Source organism: Festucalex cinctus, chromosome 7, assembly GCF_051991245.1.
Source record: "Festucalex cinctus isolate MCC-2025b chromosome 7, RoL_Fcin_1.0, whole genome shotgun sequence".
Classification (NCBI taxonomy): Eukaryota; Metazoa; Chordata; class Actinopteri; order Syngnathiformes; family Syngnathidae; genus Festucalex; species Festucalex cinctus.
In genome coordinates this window covers 21,084,027-21,105,058 of record NC_135417.1, presented here as the reverse complement: position 1 = coordinate 21,105,058, position 21,032 = coordinate 21,084,027, and the positions used below count along the sequence as shown (strand labels likewise).

General features: G+C 39.9%; 2 protein-coding genes across 18 annotated transcripts in view; one reads left to right on the top strand and one right to left on the bottom strand.

Moving 5' to 3' along the window:
* snap91a (synaptosome associated protein 91a) overlaps window positions 1–6,421 on the top strand; it is a 49,223-nt gene extending 42,802 nt beyond the window's left edge. For 14 of the 17 annotated variants that reach the window (XM_077526665.1, XM_077526664.1, XM_077526674.1 and 11 more), the window contains 7 exons: window positions 516–713; window positions 797–815; window positions 1,832–1,922; window positions 2,026–2,118; window positions 2,223–2,360; window positions 3,492–3,589; window positions 4,890–6,421. In XM_077526665.1, the coding sequence (XP_077382791.1) occupies window positions 516–713; window positions 797–815; window positions 1,832–1,922; window positions 2,026–2,118; window positions 2,223–2,360; window positions 3,492–3,572 (620 nt within the window). In that variant the 3' untranslated portion in view covers window positions 3,573–3,589; window positions 4,890–6,421. The remainder of the gene's footprint in view (window positions 1–515; window positions 714–796; window positions 816–1,831; window positions 1,923–2,025; window positions 2,119–2,222; window positions 2,361–3,491; window positions 3,590–4,889) is intronic. The other 3 variants (XM_077526670.1, XM_077526666.1, XM_077526662.1) reach the window with 2 other exon arrangements.
* Window positions 6,422–8,106: 1,685 nt separating this feature from the next.
* Window positions 8,107–15,792, bottom strand: prss35 (serine protease 35). Its single transcript, XM_077527056.1, has 2 exons — window positions 15,635–15,792; window positions 8,107–10,823 (listed from the first exon to the last, which is right to left on the bottom strand). The coding sequence occupies exon 2, from the start codon at window positions 10,803–10,805 to the stop codon at window positions 9,543–9,545; it is 1,263 nt and encodes a 420-aa protein (XP_077383182.1). The 5' UTR covers window positions 10,806–10,823; window positions 15,635–15,792; the 3' UTR covers window positions 8,107–9,542.
* Between the last annotated feature and the right edge of the window lie 5,240 nt (window positions 15,793–21,032).

Sequence of the window (21,032 nt, the reverse complement as noted above, 5' to 3'; positions counted from 1 at the left end):
AAAGAAAAACCTTGTGTTACATTTTGACGCGAATATTTTCTTTTTTACTGCAAATGAATATCGGTTTGAAATATTGGTTATCGGCCTCCTTGACTACTAATAATCGGCATCGGCCCTGAAAAAACATCGGCCTATCACTATCCTACAATTTGTGTATTATGTTTCTGTTTTGCGCTACATTTTAAAAGAAAGGGAAACACAGTATTCTACATGACAGGAAAATATAATGGAACCTGGTTACAAATCAGAGCTCTGTTTCTATGAGTAAATAAATATAGCTTGGGGTTAGTATTGCCAATTTGTTGCTGTTACTATCACTTTGAGCCTTCAAATTTGGTCCCATTGTTGAGCCTGCACATTTGATTAATATTGCTGTTGCAGTTGGATTGTTTTCCTTGCCTTATCCTGTCTGATTTCACATCTGCCCACTGCCTGCATTCCACCTAGATTGGGGATTAACAGCCGTGTAATCCGTGGTGTCTTTTTAATGTGGTGCCTTTCCCACCCTCTCCAAGTGTTTGATGGATTAGGTGACTTGCTGATGCCCGCCGTAACGCCGCAGAGCACCGGGGGAAGCACGACAGGAAGTGCGGCAGGGAGCATGGGAACTCCCGTCACTGTTGAAAACATTGCAGCTGCTCCACCTGCTACCCCACCCCCGACCAAAACTATTGCAGGGGATCTTGACTCTTCATTGGCCAACCTGGTCGGAGGTACGTGTATTGTACAGTGGGACCTATCGCTCATTTCCATGAAAACGAATGTTTCACTTCTTTTTTCTTCTGTCTTCTTTTAGACCTTGGAGTGAAGAAAAAGTAAGTATGCTAATTGCTTTTATTTCTTTTCAATCATTAGAACAGTCAGGTGAAAGCTGCCTTTTGGATAGATGAAAATAAATAAAATGCATGAAAATCATTATTTATTCTTTCATTTTAGTTTTTGGAATAAATATTGACAAACCAAGTCATAATTTTGTATTTTTGTAAGGTCACATGATTTGGAACAATTTCCGTGCATGCAACACTGTAATTTTTTCTGGGTGAAGCTTTAATTTCATGTTTCAAGATGATGTTGAATTTTTCTGATGTTTTTAGTGGTGTAACAAAAAAAAAACAATTTAAATATGCGTCAAATCCAGCCGAATCACACCCTTGAATTACAAAATATAACGCGATACTGATCTAATTGTCTTTTATTGGAGCCATGCACACCCCTAGATATTGTGCATGTGTGGTGGTTGGACCGTATGAAAAATTCATAAGGCTATATATGAATTAATTCAATACATCGTCATTTTTAAAATTGAATCGATGAAAATGTACTAAATCGTGAAATTAGATTTGGGTGGTTTCCAAGACATGTTTACAATAGCTGACAACTAAAGGGATAGTTTGGCTTTTTTGACATGAATCTCTATTTCATCCTCACCTCCAGTGTGTGCGATCATCACTGACTTACCCCTGACAGCGTTTTGTGACACGAGTTCTGGTCCGGTGTTGGGCGAGAGGAAAATAGTCCAGCAAGCTGGCTGGGGTCACGGAAATAAAGCGTTTTTCTTCTAAAAACTATTTGTGTCCTTTAATTGTGGCACTGAAGCACAAACTATGAAAGTTAAATTCATGTTAAAACTGATTTAGAATCAGTATACATTACTGTTGACTCAACATTTAGCACAGGAATTATTTTTTGAACAAATGAAACCTTTACATAAATGTTTGTTGGGTTCAGTAGATTAAAAATTATGAAAATTATAATCGTCCTGAATGACTTAAAAAAAAAAAAAAAAAAACATTGAATTTTTTTTTACTATCTAATAATAATCTTCCTCTAGGGACCCACTGAGTGAGAAAAAGTTGACTGGTGGAGCCAACTGGACCCCTCATGTGGCCCCCACAAGCTGGACCACACCAGGTGTCCCAATGGTGAGGACAACTCTAATGTACAGGAAAACGTCATCCTCCACCTATACATGTAAGGGCCAGGCTAATTTCACGTGTGCTTGGCAAAATATCACTTTACAACCAGGCTGGTGGTGTGGCTCCTGGTGGACCTGGAGCAGCGCCCCCTAGTGGAGCAGCTATGGCACCACCAATGAGTGCACAGCCTGGCTTTGGTATGGTGAGTATATTCCACAGGTGATCTCCATGCTTTGTAGAAAAAAAATCAGTCTGGTGTTAGCCTGCTACAGTTCCCATTTTACAAAGTACATGCACCGTGTTCAGCCTGCTGCAGGAGGACCAGGAGCTCCCATGATGCAGCCCATGATGGGTCAGCCTATGATGGCTCAGCCCATGATGAGACCTCCCTTCGCTGGCGTGGTTGGAGCTGCACCCGGAGGAGCTGCGGCACCAGGAGCGCCGGTAAGGACGCACGCACTGCAAGCTCAATCATCATGTTTGGATTTCAAAACATTTGTTACCAGCAGTCAAAAATCATAAACACTTTGTTTACCGTACTGCCATTGTAAAGAATATACAACGAAGAATTTGTCTGAGTTCTCGCACGTTCACCATGCATGAGCTTGACACTGAGGCTGCAGTTCCGCTTTAGGCCAGAGGTGGCAGTCGCGAGTAAAAGAAAGTGACAAATTCCACAAAGCATTTTTAGGGCTAATGAACGTACAATATTCACTTTCGAATCACTTCTGCCACCTGTTGACGAAAAATGAAAGTACACATAGCCTTCTTCACGTACACGATGTCACATCCGCAGACAGGAAATTCGAACCCAAAGCCAGTCTGAAAACTATTGGCCAGAGGAGTACCCATTGTGAACAAAGTGTTAATCTACTAATTAGAAGATGTTCCACTCATAAATGGTCAAATACAAAGGCTAAGATATTTTAAGGAAAACAGCTCCACATAGCAGCTTTAAGCAGCTTTTTTTGTGACTCCCCCCCCCCCCCCCCCATTTAAAGCACACGTGTCAAGATCCGGTCCTCGAGGGCCGCAGTCCTGCAGGTTTTGGATATTTCCCTTCTTCAACACAGCTGATTCATGATCAGCTCATCAGCAAACTCCACAGAGGCCTGATAACGAGCCTGTTAATTGAAATCAGCTGCACTTCGAGTAGGGAAATCTATAAAACCTGCAGGACTCCGGCCCTCGAGGTCCACAGTTTGCCACCCCTGATTTAAAGGAACTTGAAGGACAATTAGTGCCTCTTTTAGCATATTTATGTGCATTTTTATGCATTAATGCTAGAATCATAATCCGGATGCTAAAATAAACTAAATACAGCAAGAGATTTGAGTCCACAACGAATGGTTTAGGTTTGACAGCCATTATGAGCTTTTTATGCCTCCAAATGCGGTTTTAGCACCTTATGTACATTTGAGGTGAATATGTCGAAATCTTAAAAGAAACTTAAAGGGTCAATTTGACCCACATCACTGGAGCGTTAACATAAAAATATTGTGCATTATTGTAATTAATTTTATCCATCATTATGTGACGGGGAAACTTGTATTTTTGTTTATTTTTTGCCAACAGCTTTCTCCTGGACCTGCAAGCCAGAGTCCCAAAAAGCCCAAGGATCCTCTGGCAGAGCTCGACCTGAAGGACTTCTTATAACAAAAAATGAAAGAAGGGTACGTAGGCAGTATTTTATTTTGAAATGGTTTGGTCAAAACCATCAGAAAAAGTCAGAGTACTGCATACGGGTTAAGACACTAGGTGCGTTTCCATTACCCTTTTTCGCAAAAATAAAAGCGATATTGGACTATTTCGATAAAGTACAATTTCGAATTGTCGGTGTTTCCATTGAAGAGAGTTTCGCTCCTGAGGCGCAATTCTCGGAATGTCCCATCTCGCAAGCTCTGTAGGAGGTGTTCTGTAGGAAGTGCTCATGATGTTTACGATAGACGGACGCCCGTTATAGTTATATTATTGAAAAAAAAAAAAAAAACACTCACCCCTCACCGGGCGGTTTCGGGCATTTAGTGTTGGTGTTGGTGTGTGTCCGTCGGCAGTCGGCAAGCAGTTCTGACACGAAAGCGAGTGGCCCCGTACTTCCTACTTCCTGTAATCCTAAAATGTGGTTGTTCCCATGCCGAAGCTGGGTAAAAGGCGGTTTACAAATTGTTAAAAGTTTCTGATGTTTTCTGCTAAATTAACCAGACATGGCAGGACAGGATTTCAAGCTTTCCTCTCCAACTTTTCGAAGGAGTCTCGCTCGATTACACCTCTCTCTCTTTTATGCTCATGATGTGCAGTAGCCGATACAAATCACTTTAGCATGTAAAACTAAAATACAAAACCGAAATTAATAATTCTCAAAACAAATAGTAATTGCAAATTTAATAAAAATGCACATAAACAACGTGTTACAGTCCTTTCCGCCGTGACCGGGCAGGTGTCACATGACTACTAATGTGCAAAAAGTGTTTCCATTACACTTTTGCGAAATACTTCTTTTTCGATACGTCTCAAAAACCACCTCATGAGAGCGCAAAACTTTTTTGCGATATTTGAGGGTTTTTTTTCGCAAATCCGGTGTTTCCATTACCAGCTTACTTTTGCGAAACATGCCTTTTGCGCAAAACTGAGGGTAATGGAAACACACCTACTGACATTCTAAAGTGGACTGAAAGAATATTTGATTTTTATCACTTAAACTTCCCCCCCTTGTAACAAGAACTGGCAGCAGTCAAGTCAAACACAATTTGAAACGATATCTTGAAAAGGCACTGCATATAAATGTATACGTTTATAAGTAAATAAAATATAAAATAAGGGGCACTCTTTACTCTGACATTTGTCCTTGCATATGCAACTTTAAGAGAGAACAAGTTAGAAAATACCTGGAAATGCAGTATTTACACACATACTATTGAAAAGTATCATACTTCTTTGAAAAAGATAAGGAGAGAAGACCGTCATGTCTTATAGACGCAGATATCTTCCTCTCCAGAGTCGGATGCTCCCATCGTTTACCTGACGTCTGTCAAGATTCCAGGATGCCAACTTGCCAAGGGCCCGGCCGTCCTCTCTCTTCTGTCTGCTTCTCGACATGATAAGAGCCCGTCTCCTCCATCTACTTTCTGTTTCCCTCTCCTGCGTGATGTTGTAGCACAAACTGTGAAAGTGAACCATAGCAGATTATAAAACGTATACGAATATATATGAGAAAAGAAGTACAAGTGCGTGCTCATGTAGATGTTTCGAATCTTTTTGTCTCAAGCAAAATCTCACAAAAAAATTCCTGAAAACGTTCTTGAGTGAAAGTGATATTTGTTTCTTGTGTTGAATGATGGTTGTACTTTGGCGTCCTAAGCTCCTCCGTTTCCTTATAATGGGGGAGGAGCCCTTCTTCGTTCTGCTCTGATTGGATGAGCGTGCTTAATTGAGTCCCTGAGAATTATGTTGTGTCCTGTTTACAGAAAAGTCCTGATTGATGTACATAAACGCCACTGGTGAATTTGACGATTACGTCTATTCTGTACTGTATGTCTGTTGATGAGAACTATCAATGTGAATCTGACATGAAATTGTAAGGAGTCATGTGAGTGTCATTCTGTCATCATTTGGAGGAAAAAAATATATCATTATATTGTACATTATGAAAGAAATCGTGTGTTTTTGAGGCATTGGAACATCAACTGAGGCTTTTTGTTTTTTAATGTGTGGCTTATTTTTCCATGTTACTATTTTGTGTCAGTTGTTTTTCATGATGTTGAAAATGTCTACTGTTGATGATCTGTTTTGCTGTTGGAGGACAAATCTTACCAGTGAAAAGTTTATAGTTACTTCTCATGGAAAAACATTTAAACTACCCCTCAACAAGGCAATTTCACTTTTTATTAGGATGTGTAGAATTAAAAAATAAATAAATAAATAAATCCCTATTAAACTATTTATAGAGCTAATGAATTTAAAACAAAAAGCCAAATTAAAACTTTTTATTTATTTATTTTATTTTTTTTAATGACAGATGGTTGCATATACCCAAACTCTGGGCAGTTTTTCATCATGGAACAACTCATTTAAAGATGTTATCTGCCTTTGCAGTTTACAGCCCAATTACCAAATATCTGCATATAAACGACATCATTTTAACAGGGCACTTCAATTTCTTGATTGCTTTCCTTTGGCATCAAGGATTTGTAGCGTCATTGTCAGGCAATTTTATCGATCATGCGTGCAATGCAAAATCCCATCAGTAAATTTTGTGTGTGTTTATGTGGGTGTGTTGACAGGATATTTGGACTATGTGCTATTTGCATTGGAAATACCGTGATCTATCTCGTCTGCCATTTGAGTTAACTGTTTAACAATGGAAGGTTGTACAAAAGTGATCTGATTCAGATTAAACATTTTCATGGATGAATAATAAGAATTTTATTTTTGTTTAATTTATTTTGATGTTCCTTCCCAGTGCATGTAAGCCCTTGGAGATGCAATAAACGACAGATTGAACTGCACTTTTCTCCCTCATTTCTGTCTTATTTTGAAAACAGAGCTGCTTTAGGTAGGTTGACTTGACTGAGTTTGAGGAAAACTACAAAAGTTTCAATACAATACTTGTATAATGATATGTACGGAAGCATATTGCATTCATTTGAAGAAAAAAAAAAACCTTGTTTTTCTGACTAATTTTTTGGGGGGAGCTTTGTTTTTTTGAGTAATTTTTTTTCTGTTTTACTGAATATTTTTTTTCTGTCATTAAAAAAAAATATTCCGAAAAACAAAAAATATTACGCCGAAAATGGGGGCAAAAAATTATTCCAAAAATCAGGAAAAAAAAAATTATTCCAAAAAACAGAGCACCAACTTCTGTTTTTCAGAGTAAATTTTTTGGGACCTCTGAACTCCAAATGACTTGTTGCAGACCACTGACCTGTATATATGACTGGATAGCCGATAGCCCCTACACGCCAGTGCAAGCCGTTGAAGTCAGAGGGCGGCCATTTTGTTAGTCCCACTTTGCGAGCAGACTACTGTATAAACTATACGGTATACGTACAGATGAGACATATACAGCTCGTAGGCACGTAGGCAGTATAAGGCCGGAGGCGGGGTTGGTCACTTTATTTATTTATTTATTTATTTATTTATTTTTTTAACACAGAAAAAAACAAAAAAACAGAACAAAACACCCACCTTGCCTCCAGCCCTTATACGAACTGCCTATGAGCTGCATATGTCACATCTATACGTATAGTTTATACAGTAGTCTGCTTGCGAGGTGGGAGTAACAAGGTGGCCGCCCTCTGACTTAAACGGCTTGCATTAAACTTTAATCCTACTGGATAGCCGATGCCCCATACACTTTAATGATTAAAGTGTATGGGGCATCGGCTATCCAGTCATATATACAGATCAGTGGTCTGAAACAAGTCATTTGGAGTTCAGAGGTCCAAAAAAAATTACTCTGAAAAACAGAAGTCGGTGCTCTGTTTTTCGGAATATAATTTTTTTTCTGTTTTTTTTTTTTTAATAATATATTTTTTACTATTCTCCCCCCTTTTTGGGAGAATTTTTTTTTCTGTTACTCGGAATATTTTTTTTTATGACAGAAAAAAATATTCAGTAAAACAGAAAAAATATATATTTAGAAAAACAGAAAAAAAATTACTCAAAAAAACAAAGCTCCCCCATAAAAATTTGTCAGAAAAACTGCCGCACCTCCTGGAATCGGGATCCTCTGCAGTAGCATCGTCATGGGCCGGCTATCTGATGTTGCCCACATATTCAAAACATATCCCCTTGATGAGCTCCTTGAGCTTGAGGAAGAGGCGGGTAAAATTACAACGGAGCCAGGTCGAGTCAGTAGCGAGCTAAAATGATGTTTTTCTAAGCCAGGAAGTGTCAGGTGCATTTTGGAGCAGCCGTGAGCACCGCAACTCTCGCCTCACGTCAGCGAAAACCCATAATTTGGCTTTGAAATATTATATTTTGTGACGCTTTGTTCTCACTCTGAGGCTAATCCGAGGCCCAACCACAAACCGCACAATCGTCAGTTCTCCTGTGCTGACGACTGGATTTACAGTAGGCCTAAGTGTTAATGAAACTGTAAATGTCAATTTGTATTTCAATTACATACACCACAGTATATTTTCTCAATATAACGGGATTTTGTTATAGTCATGAACACAACACACACAAATAATAATCCTGATTTAATTATTGGTACATCAATCTGCATCATAAGTATCAATAATTGGGTATTTATTAGTGTTTAAACGGAGGGTGGGGGTGGGGGGACATCAGCACCATTAAAAAACGTTGCATTTCATATTAAAATTAGGTTTTATAAAACAATATTCTCATGTCTATCCAAATTAAACCCTTTACATAATAAATCAATGAAATTATGTAAATAATTGAAAGTTTCAGTCCAATCATAGCACAACAGCCTCAAAATCATACTTACAGTAGTAGGCTCCCCTTTCACTAGAAAAACAAAAAACAAAACCCTTATAGTTCGATAAATTAGCACCATGTATTTTGGATAAGCACCAGTACAATTATGTGCACACCATTTCACTGCTACAAAGAAAAGCTGACGGGTCAATTTCAATTTAAGGTCCATTCGAACCGACTGGGACAGAAAGTGATAGAATGCTATAAGACATACAAAAACTTTTGAGACATACACATTGCAAAACACCAGCTTGTTAACACGTTCATCATTTATGAATCCATTATGTCTAAACGGTAGTCTGTTTGTGGAATATAGTTTACATGGACTTTTGTCCTGGGCCTAGTCAAAGCTAGTCACCCTACAGTCAGAACTATAAAGATCTCAAGTCTTTCTTAAAGAGGAAGTCAACCTTAAACATTTCTTGACAATAATATGTTCTGTGTGACATCACTAGTCTAAACATGACATCGTGATTAATTTGTGGAATATGAGTCAAGTAGCAAAATCCAGCCGTATTTATCCATCTCGAGGCAGCCATTTTGCCACTTGCTGTCGACTGATGATGACATCAGGTAACAACCAATCACAGCTCCGCTTCAGATAAACAGGTGAGCTGTAATTGGTCATTACCTGAGCCCTGAGCAACTGTGATGTCATCTTCAGTCAACACCAAGTGGTAAAATGGCCGCCCCCTGAGATGGATAAACACGGCTGGATTTTGCTTCTTAACTGGTATTCCACTAACACAATATTAACCATAACACCGAATTTAGACAAGTGGGATTACATGGAATTTTTGGGGGGTTGACTTCCCCTTTAAAGCCTTGTTGGGGAAAAAAAAGAAATACATTTAAGTTGATGCAAAATTGACAAAAGTCTAGCGCAAAACTGCAGATCGGGATGATCTGAAAACAATTCAAATACATATTATTTTTCTCATTTTTTTTTTTTCTTCAAATAAATTAGAAAAGCCACAGTTCTCTTAATGTGTTCCGGAGTTCCTGCTGTTGTCAACACTGAGTCTGTCTGGCTGTGTGGTGTGTGTTTGCAGATGGATGTGGTGGGAGGCACAGGCAGGAAGCGAGGCAGGCACCATTTTGGTGATTGTGGGGGTTGGGTGGGTCCTTTGAGTTAAAGGACATGGATCTGGGTGGTGTCCGAGGGAACTCTGCGTTGTCTTAGGACACCTGGCACTCACTCGAGTCCCCGTGGACCCAGTAGCAGATTTGGGCATATTTGAGAGGCGTTATCCTCACTGCAACGTTGTAATCCTGCTGCAGCCCGTTGCCATTCACGTCCACCCACTGATGACCAGAGAAAACCCCGATGATTTTTCTCTTCCACTTCTTCTTGCCCGGCTCTTTGAGGCGGATGTAAACCCCGGAGCCGCTGGAGCCAGGCTTGGCGTCGCAGTACTGGTACAACAAATCATTGGACTCCTCAGACACGGAGCAGAACCTGTAGACCAGGTTCCCCGGCCGGTCGTCATCAAAACCAGAGAAGTGGATTCTTCCTGCAGGGAGCTTCTTGACGGAGGGGATAACGCCCAGATCCATGTGCTTGACTTTGGGGGCGCGCTTCAGCTCCAGAACGGCATAGTCGTAATCGGCAGTCAGTCCATCGGATACACCTTTGAACCAACCCTTCGGCACTTGGGTTTTCTTGACCCTGGTCCACCTAAAAGACGGTTTCTCCACCTCTGCGCTGCGGCGACTCCGGCTCTTTCTTCCCTTTCCTTTGCGGCTGCCTCCCTTCTCCTCCACTTGCTTCACTTCTTCTTTAGCACCGTCTCCCTTTCTCTTTTTGCCTTTCCCTCGCCCTCCTCTCCCTTTGCCTCCTTTCCCTTTTCTGGATTTCTCTTTCAGAATACCGACGCGAAGCTTCTGAACACCGTCCAGATAATCCTTCCCATCGTGGATGCAGTGGGCGGCGGTCAAGACATGTTTGGGTGAAACCAGAACTCCAGAACATCCCGTGGAGATTTTGACAGTAGTGGAGAAGGGATACTTAGTGGAGAACTGCTTGTCGGAAATCGTGAAGCGGGTGTCCGTGCCGTACACTTCCCTTTTGTAACGGGAGCTGGAGGAGTCGTTTCTGGACCAATCTGTCACCTCGTTGAGACCTTGCACAGACACCGAGGTATACGTGCGTGTACCGTTCTCATAAACCGTCTCGTAGGATAGGAGCTGCTCCAGGTCGTCTAGGGAAGGCGAGGGGAGGCCACGCTGACACTCGATCCCGCACGTTCCGCTAACCTCCGCTTTAGGATGAGCGGCATAGTTGGGACTGCTCAGGGGCAGAGTGCGCCTCTGCCTTACCAGAGGCAAATTCCACTGAGGCCAAGTGTACTCGTCGTCAACCGTTGTAGTTAGCTCGGCGGCGACGGCCGCTACAAACAACGCCGTCACTGGGAGCAGCAGACACAAGTGTACAGGGCCCATTGTGAATTGGGCCTGGCTCTGAAATACAAACAAAGGGGGAAAATGGTTACTCAGGTTTGCCCTGGCGTAGACGTTTTGTTTTGTTTTGTTTTTTTGTTTGTTTTTGTTGTTGTTTTTGTTGTTGTTTTTGTTGTTGTTGTTTTTTCAGCCATTTATTAAGTGTACATACATGTAGGTCACAAAGTTGACCCCAAAAACATGTATGCCTGCCTATACATATACCCCTCCAACCCAACAAGTACAGTATTGTATGCCTAATTGCCTATACAGTATTACTCATTTATGTGTGACCCAATTTAATAGATTGTCGAGGTACGTTGCTCTGATGAAAGTTTAAGTCTTGTATGTTATGAGCAATAATTGGAGTTTTAAGTGCACCGCAGACACTCCACTGCTCCAAAGAAATAAAAAAGATCAAGTAATTAAGGAAAAATTTTGGCCCACCAATAGACAAAAATAGCTTGGTTTCACAAACTGCCTCTTGCCATTCACATGGAATGCTCACTTGTAATCAGTGTAAACATCCATCCCCATCCATCCATCCATCCATCCATCCATCCATCCATTTTCTTGACCGCTTATTCCTCACAAGGGTCGCGGGGAATGTAAATATTATTCGCTTCAACGTGTCACGTGCTTCACATATTTCAAGTAGGTTTGTTTCGTTTTGGCTAATTAGCCTTTACGTATGCCTGTATGAAGGTGTGGAACTGCCCATGTGGAGTAAACGGTTTGACTGGGCCATGTCGTTCGAATGTACTCGTTCAAAAGTTGCTTGCCTCAAACATATTGGTAAAATGTGGGCTAAAAGCTCAAAACAATTCATTTTTGTGCATGATAGAAAGAAATGCTTCGGAACGTTCAAACAACATTATCATGCATTACAAAAACTTTGTATGCGTTGTATGCGTACAACTGTAGTAAGTTTGAAGGACATAGCCCAGTCAAGTTAGGTATTTACTCCACAATGGCAGCCAATATGACTTGTGACATAAGCTCCAAATTGACAATAGCCAAAGTACAGCTAAAGTCCCCCATGGCCCCACAGAGAGAGGGAGAGAATGCGTCTGTTTGTGTGTGTGGTGGTGGGAGGGTGCGGGGTGGGGGTGTGGTGGTGCTGCGTGCGTGCGTGCGTGCATGTGTGATAACTGTGATTTTCAGTTGTTGTTTTTTACACATATGTATTCACATTCTCTGTTATTTCATTTAATATTGTTTCTAGACATATTTTACAATAATGCCATTTGCATTTATTAAAAACAAAATATAAACGTCATTTTCAGGGGTTGGAACAGATTGGGTGGGTGAAACAAGTGATCTGCGTTACCAACATGATGATGGAAAAAAAATAACTCGTAAGTCAAACTGCCACTGTATATGTATTGTATTTCTAGTATTTATTAAGAAGACCATTAAAGCTGCTGTATGTAAAAATCTGCCCCAAAATATCTTTACAATAGCCTTTGTATTTGACCATTTATGACTGAAACATCTTCTAATTAGCAGATTAACAGCTTAGCTGTTTAAAATAGGTACTCCTGCAATCCTCTGGCCAATAGTTTTCAACCTGTATTTGTGTTCGAATTTCCCACCCCTTTTCTGCGGATATGACGCCATGTGCGCATTGTGTACGTGAAGAAGGGAGTGTGTAGTTAAATTTTTTTGGCCACAGGGGCGGTAGCGATTAAAAATTATTTTTTTGCATTCAGCATCTTTAATTGAAATTCCAGACAAGCTTGAAGCTCGAACACATATGTGTTGACAGTATACCACACCCGCATCCCTGGTAGAAGCAATATTACGTTGGTCCAATACCTTCATTTTAGGAACTATGCACAGTTTCCCAAAGTTATTATCACCTCAATTTTGTCCCGCTGTCATATGTTATTGTGCTATAGGATTATATAAATGGTTGATTTCATCCCATCCATTTTCTCAGGGACGACGCTACCCCAGGGCTAAGGGGTGCTAAAGCCCAGTCAGAAATCTGGCTAGCCCCTGTTAATAAGGCCCTCCAGCATTTTATTTTAGATTTTAAAGTATATGTATAAATTATTTTCTCAGCACCAAGAGAGAGAAAAAATAATCCTGGAGTTGTGTATGCATTGTATTCATCATCACAATCTACAGGAGGGTGACAGCTGACTTTAGGTTAAGAGATGTTGTATACCTGAGACTTGTTGCTAGTTCTTCCAACATACATGTTGCACTGGAATGTTATTTTAAAAAAAATCAATCCTTCAGATTTTGTCCATTCATTGACTTTACCATTAATTTTGATATTTGACACTTATTTTAGTTCTTGTTTTCATTTGAATTCGGGTTCAGTATAACGAAACACAATGTAAATATATATCGGCCTTGTTAGTGCAGCTATCAACAAACCAAACAAAAAGCATTTAGCATGTACTACATTAGTACATAAAAAAAATAGGGACATGGGGGATTCTCTTAAAGGGGCTGTCGGCCAGTTTCACTCAGGAAAATGCACTTTTTAAATACAGGATTTAAACAAATTAACTACTTTTCAATTTATAGATATGGGCTTTTCATAACGTGTGGGAGTGATTTTGTCCTAAACCTCCACACCCCCAGCCTGTATTTTGCCATTTTGTGTTTGTTTTGTAAACAGCGGGACCTTTCTGTGGAAAGACAGTATTGACACTCCTCCACCCCACTGTATTTAAAAAGTGCATTTTCCTGAGTGAAACTGGCAGACAGCCCCTTTAATACACACACAAAAGAGAAAGGCCAAGTACTACACCAGAATTACCAAAAATAGGCCATTCAGTTTCAATTTCTCTTGACGTGGGTGTCTAAGTAGGCTTTCCCATTGTAAGTTGGAGGCCTTAAACAGAGCTCCATCTCAGGCCAGAGGGAGGCAGTGTGTACCAGAGTTCCATACGCCCGCCAGTTTCTGCACAGCAACTATGGCTGTAATTGAGCAGCCACCATTTCTCCAAGCTTTCCTGCAAGTCTGCACAAAATGATTGGTAGCATTATTCATAGTCTACGGATACACTGGCCACTTGCTAAGTTGTTGCATCAGTTCTATGGTTAAGAGATTTATATGGAGTTTGAGTCACAGCTGTGGTTAACATTGAGGTAAGGATGAACCATGATTCTCAGAATGAGCTCAAGACAGTGGCTTGGAGGTTTGCCACAATGGTTAACCTTCTCTTTTAGTTATGACCACGTCTGGTTTCCGCAGCACCGCTCTCCTCTCGTGTCAATAAATGACAAGACACGTGCATTTATGCCGCTCGGTATGGCATCGATACAAACGTCTTCCTGATAACCCAATAAAGAAAAAGGCTGTTTTGGATCCATGTTAATGCGATTTAACTCCATCCAGCAGAGTCGGAAAATGTCATTTCGTCAGCTCCGCTGTGGTCATGAAGTCACGCAGGCAACTTCCAAACACATGAGCAGAAAGTCGTTTGGATGCTGCTGCAGACTGCAGTCTGTTAGCGGCACTTTCCAGCTGGAGGATGAACCTCCGGTGGTGTGCGGTGTGGTCTGGGTTGGGGCGGGCTGGGGAGGGGAGGGGGGCTGCTTTTCAGTTATATGGAAGTGCGGTATTGCAATGACCTACAATGAATTCATTACCAATTTTGCAGACTGCAGAAGTACAGAACTCTCAATTGTTTGGATTTCCATTTAATTAATTTGTTCCAGTGTTTGTACTTCACCATCATCAAGACTGTGCTGATCAGGATTGGAGCTTTTGACGTGCAAAAATAGGTTACCGGTATACAGCTGAATGTAAATACTGTACAATAAATGTATCAGACGCCTACCACAATAACTCCTGAAGTTAGCTGTACTACTTTCACCATTTTGCTTTATATCACTTTGACCCCACGAGACACAGACCAAGTCCAAAATAATGCAGAAAGAAAACACTTTGAAAGCGATACAAATAAAAATGATCCAACTTGAAGACTTGACATAAAGCACAAAGCCCTTTAAAGTAGGAGCCAAGCTAACCTGCCAAAAACAAAGGATAATAAAAGAAGCCCCCGAGAGTTGCACAACAGACTAATAATTGAGACTGAAAATGACCTTTGGTGTCTGTTCAATTTCACACTCCCACAGCCAAATTCAAACATCACAAAAAAATACTGGAAAGTCTGCAATAACTCAGCAGGGTGGAAAGTGACTGGTATACTGCCACCATGGCTCTTAGTCACACAAAGCCCTCACATTCGAGTTCAATCATTTTCCACCCAAGTAAGCTGAGCAGCTTTTGTGTGCCCTCTTCATCCGCCTCCTGCCTGGCGCCGTGTACACCTCATGACCGACAGAGGGCGACATTGTCTCCAGTCTTCTCAACAGCGCATCAAACGTTTTTTTTTTGTTTTTTTTTTATCATGTAGTTCAACGATTTATTGCAGATTATTTTACCCGATGTGACCACTTATTTCAATTTAAAACATTCAAGATGATATTTAGATTTCACACAATAGTTAAAGTAAAAATCTATGTTTAAACATCCTCTGTAAGCCAAATAAAAACCTACAAGATAAATTTTTGTTTTTTTGCCAAAAGTGTAAAAATTCATTGACTGTGCAACACTGGTTAAATGTCATATAGTCATAATAATGTAATGCTAAGCATTAAAAAAAATCATATGTATAAAAAATAACAGTGATACACTTCTTATGGCTTCATTATTAAATTCCCCTTTGAAAGTTTGTAACTCAAATTACGTGCAAGTAGTTAAAATTAAAGAATATGTTGATTTAATAAAAAAAAAAAAAATCCTAACAAACAACCCAAACAAGTTTGATTCCTTCATGAGGAGAAAATGTAAATACTAGTCCTACCTGCTTGCATCCAATTGATGGATATGACCAATCCACAAAATCTTGCTTGTTTGTCCTAAAAGATGCACAAAGGACGTCCTTTTAATAAACAAACGGTTGTTACTTCATCCCAGACGTCCTGGCATCAGCAGGGCGACAGCTCCTCTCTCCTCATTGCTCCTTCGAAGTGGCGGCAGAGAAAGTTGAAAGCACTTGATGCTGAGAAGGGAGGCAGGGAGGGAGGGGAGGGGGGAGGCAATCACAATCTGAAAAAGACTTTTTTTTCCCCCTCTCCTCTCTCTCCGGCGACAAAGCCAGCTCACATGTGGGTGGGGCTACATTGAGCAAGTGGTCCAAGCAAGTCGTGGCCTTGTATTCAGCAGAAGTCACACAGCACCAGAGATGTGATGGTGTGTAGCCTGCACAAAACGCACGTAATCGAGCTTCATTCTGTGTGTGGGACACTATAGGAATTAGTTCCACTGGTCTCACAACAATAGCGGGGGGTGCTACCGATCTGAATTCCTACATTCTCAACAACTGCAACACTTTTCTGCCTAAATGAATGTGATACAAATACGAGGACAGGAACACACTCAGATTCAGACTACAACGATACATGCTCTCGCAAGATGAATTCTCGTGGTATTTGTGAGTTCACAAACTCCGGAGAATACATCTTGTACTGCTCCCGTAGATAACCGCCGTTCCCGAACCACTGGTTATTCGGACCAATCACAGAGCGACATTGTGTTTGGGGGCGGGATATGCAACTGTGACGAAACCAGGAAGCCAGCGCAGACGCAGGGGCTAACATCCAAACCTAACATGGACGAATGGACGCTGCAATTATTTCTGTTCTCACAGAATGACTCACCGTTTCCTTGTTGAATGTTGAATAGCAAGAGGCGCTTCGTGCATTTCTAGCTGGTAAGATGTTCGTGCTTTCCCCCCTTCAACATGAACGGAGATGACATTTTCACCCGTGGCTGTGATTGGTTAAAACAAACGTGTAGAATGCCACATTATCCAATCAGCTCGAATTATTGTACAGAATGTCCCGCCTTTTCCCGACAAAATTCCTGTGTAATATCCATCTGGCTATTGCCAGGTTAACCATCCATATTAGTCTGCACAAATTATTGGTTCAAAAGTACTTCGTAACCAGTGTTGCCGGTAACGCGTTACTTAGTAACGCGTTACTCAAAAAAGTTGCTTTCTAAAGTAACTAATAGTCTAACGAGTTACTTTAATTCTACAAAGTAGTCTGATTAAAGTTACTGTCCAGAGAATCAATGCGTTACTCGACATTTTCATGAAGAAGGCAAACTATCTCACTGTTGTAACAGTCACAAACAACTACTGCTAACTACGAAGATGAGGCAGAAGTCATTGATCACCACACTGAATTCAGCCATGGTCTGGTCATGAATGGTTTGCACATTCAAAACAAAAGTGATGATACTTTTACTACTAGTTTTATTAACCAACAGGCACACAACACAACAAAAAAAGTGTGCATTATGGACCATAAAAGTGGTAAAAAAAATAATTTATTTCCATCCTCAACTGGTCCGTGAAGCATTATGGGATGAGGTCGTCTCCGCCCTCTCGCCAGGGGGAGTGACGTCAGACAAGTTACGTTTTCAGTAGGGGTGGAACAAAAAAACGATTCGACCGAACCATCGTTCGTCAAGGGGAGCTAAACGACCGTATCGGTTGCGAGTGAGGCTTTATGGTTTTCATAACAATAGCAAGAGTTCTGCGCCGTGCTCTACTTGTTTTGTTTACATTTCAGTAGCATCACCATTCAAGCTACTTCCGTGTTTCCGTGCTTGCGACACGGCGCGCGCGCGCGCAACGAGTGACAACATACAAATGGAGACAGTTAGCAGAAGCCGGTGCCGTACATCTCGGTATTTCCCATGGCTATCGAGTCCTCTCGGTGCACTTGTATGTCCCGGGCCGGCGTTGGTACTGCGCGCGAGCCAAAAAGAATAACTCCCGTGACGATCCAATGCATGGATTCAAACGACACAGGTATGTCCCACAGCCAACACACCAGCTAAGCTAAAAGCACACTGCAAGTATCTCATTTCTCAGTTTGTGGCTCCCTGTCAATGTCTACAACTAGCATGAGCAGCAGATAGGAGAACTGAGACGTGCCCGCGATTACGACAGCCCAAAAAACAAAATATAAACAGTGATTCTGTGGTCATCATCGTGTCTCAGATTAAAAAAACAAAAAAAGATGTCTTACATTAACCAAAAATGAAAGTGATGACAAAAGAAAAAAAAATTGTTAAATACAAAAATTGTTGATTAAAAAGGGAAATGAACTTTTGGAAATATTTTTGCATATATTAAGTGGTTAAAATGTGTTTGATAGATTTATTGTTCCATAAGGTGGCTTCATATTTCTTTTGGCTGGACGGTAGGTTTATTTCATGTCTTAAATTTATGTTTCTGAAATACTTCACAATGTGCAAATATTCTGTTTAATTGTGTTGGTGTCTGTCTAAAGGTTAAATATTTATATTTAACATTAAATTATCAACCTTTTGTTTTCCTGATCCTTATTTTGAAGAGAAAAAACAAACAAACCAAAAAACAATTATAACTGTCAATAACTACTAATAAATATTTAAACTGATACGTGTACACACTGGAATAGCGGAACAAACAAACAATAGAGGAATTTAGGGGATTTTCATTTTCAACCTGGATAGATTTTTATTTTTTGTTTTATAAAAAGTATTTACGTTACAAGAAGTCAAGAGAGACTGCCTATTTTGTTTTTCATAAAAAAAAACTTTATTTTCATGTTAAAAATGCACTTTCAATAAAGTATTTGGAACTCCGTTTCTACTGCATTATTTTTATGTTGAGATGGTGTTATCGGCAGCTGCTGAAAGTAACTAAAAAAGTAACTTTTAATCTAACTTAGTTACTTTTAAAATCAAGTAATCAGTAACGCAATTTAGTTACTTTTAAAACCAAGTAATCAGTAAAGTAACTAAGTTACTTTTTCAAGGTAACTGTGGCAACACTGTTCGTAACTCATTGGAAACAAGCACTTCTCAAAATAAGAGTGAAGCGTGTTTGCTCACAGTTGAAGTTTACTCTAAAACAGACACATAAAACCAACTAAACATTTTAAATGTAAACGCTAATGTAAATATAATCAACCAACACAGAATTTCATTGGACAAAAGTCAGCCAGCGTAATGCTAACACAATTCTGATGTAAAGTAGCAAAGATGTTACTGTTATTAAAAACTTTCAAACAAGTGTGATTTTAATACACACAATATAGGTTGCAACAATTACATAGACCAAATTTTTGCACTGCCATTGAATGCATGCAACTCTAAATTTGAACTTACCTGTAATTAACTTATGGCTGCCATGTAGCTTTGCTATTGATGTTGATTGGCTCAGTTTGCTCTCTATATTGTAAACAGATTAATGGGCTGCTCCTTCAAAATTTTGTCTCTTGCGGTAAAATGGAGGCTAATCATATAATGAAATAGCATCACATCAGGCCAAACAGATGCTGGCCCACCGGGCATCTCCCTTGAATGCCAGATGGCCTGTCCAGCCCTGCCCATACTCAGAACTTTGATTTTATCATACCTTCCTGCCTTTCCCCCATTAATAGCCAATGATAATAAAGAAAAATATAAATATTGCAATATACTATATGGCTGTTATTATTATTATTATTATTATTATTATTATTGTTGTTATTGTTATTATTATTGTTATTATTATTATTATTATTCATCAATAATAATAATAATAATAATAATAATAATAATAATAATAATAATAATAATAATAATAATAATGCCGGTCCGCAAAAAGCATGGACTTGTATAAAGTGGGGTGTGGCAGGAAAAAGGCTGGGGTCCACACCACTGCTTGGACTGGGGCAGTTTGCGTGGACCTTGCGGAATGAACACATTGCCACTAATCAGTTGGCTACCTGCCTAAGGGTTAAGTTTAGGTTTAGGTCTTTAAATTGGGGACACAGCAGTTAACTCATCAATATCAATCTGTAAACAACAGCATTAATTGATCAAGTGATTATGGAGTGTAATTTAATGTCATGACATGGCAAATTACAGTCAACGGCTCTTTTTTTTTTCTTCACAAGAGAGAAGGTAGTGTCTATTTGGTATTACCTCCTCACTCCCACCCCATTGGATGCAACTTTGGCCACTATGAAGGAAATATGTATGCACCCACACCACAATTTATTTATATAACCCTAAATTATGTGCTAATGTGTGTGGGAATGGGAGCAGGTGCACCTAAATGGTGTGGGGTGTTTCCCAAGTTCGTCATGGGGAGTTCAACTGCAAAAAGTATGTTGTGGGATTTTACCAGATGAAGCACGTGTATACTGACATTTTGTGCTGTACATCTTTTTTTTTTTATCTCTCTTTAGATCTATGATGACCGCTTTGATTTGGTGTATGCAATATTAACCGTTTCCCTTGGGGAAAAAAGAAAAAAAATGGATGGATGAAAATTCATGATGTGATGCATCTGGCATGAGACATAATTTGACTCCTATGATGTCATTTGCATTAAAAACTGACCTATATAGAATGCCTTACCCTGGCTCCGTCCTTCCCAGCCATCTGTTTATAATATTCCGCCACTGATGATAGTGTGAGTGCTTCTGTGCATGTGCAAACGCTTGGGAGAGGAAGTCAGCGGGAAGGAAGACTTGGGTGGCCATGCACACCTGATGCAGCTTGTTAAAACTCATGATGCAGATCATCAGCCGTGAGAGTGATGACCAAACGTGGGTGTGCACATAAACTACACTGCACAATCCTCTACATTCTTCTTCAACTTTCTATTTCATGCATTTTAAGAAAATCACTGATTACTCTTCGGAAAAATGCTGCATGATTTAATGTCAATGCAGTGCCATTTATAGTAAGCATATAAAACTTAAGTGTTGTCCATTGTGACAACATTGGAAAAAGTTTTACAACTCACCACTATCCTTGTCAAAATACAGAAGCCACATAATGAGACTCAAGAGACTAAATGAATATAATCAGGTTAAGAATAAAATAATGGGTTTAAAGATTTATAGCAGGGGTCTCATTTTTCAGCCCAGGGGCCATTTGCTCTCTTGCAATCAATCTTCCACATACAGCTAAATGTCATTTTCAATTTTCAATTGTCATCAAAAATTGTTTTACATCAATTCAGCTCAATAGACTCAATAGACAATTACTCATCATTGGAATTTTTTTTTGTTGACCACCAAGGCAAATGGCACAAGCCACTGGACACTCGTTGGACTTCCTAAAATGGAAATAGACGGTAAATGTTTGGATAATATTCCCTGGGAAAGGTATTCATTTTAAATAACATTTACAAAGAAAAGTGTGAG

Coding starts and splice junctions, on each gene's coding strand:
- prss35 (XM_077527056.1), bottom strand. CDS start 10,805: ATGGGCCCTGTACACTTGTGTCTGCTGCTCCCAGTGACGGCGTTGTTT.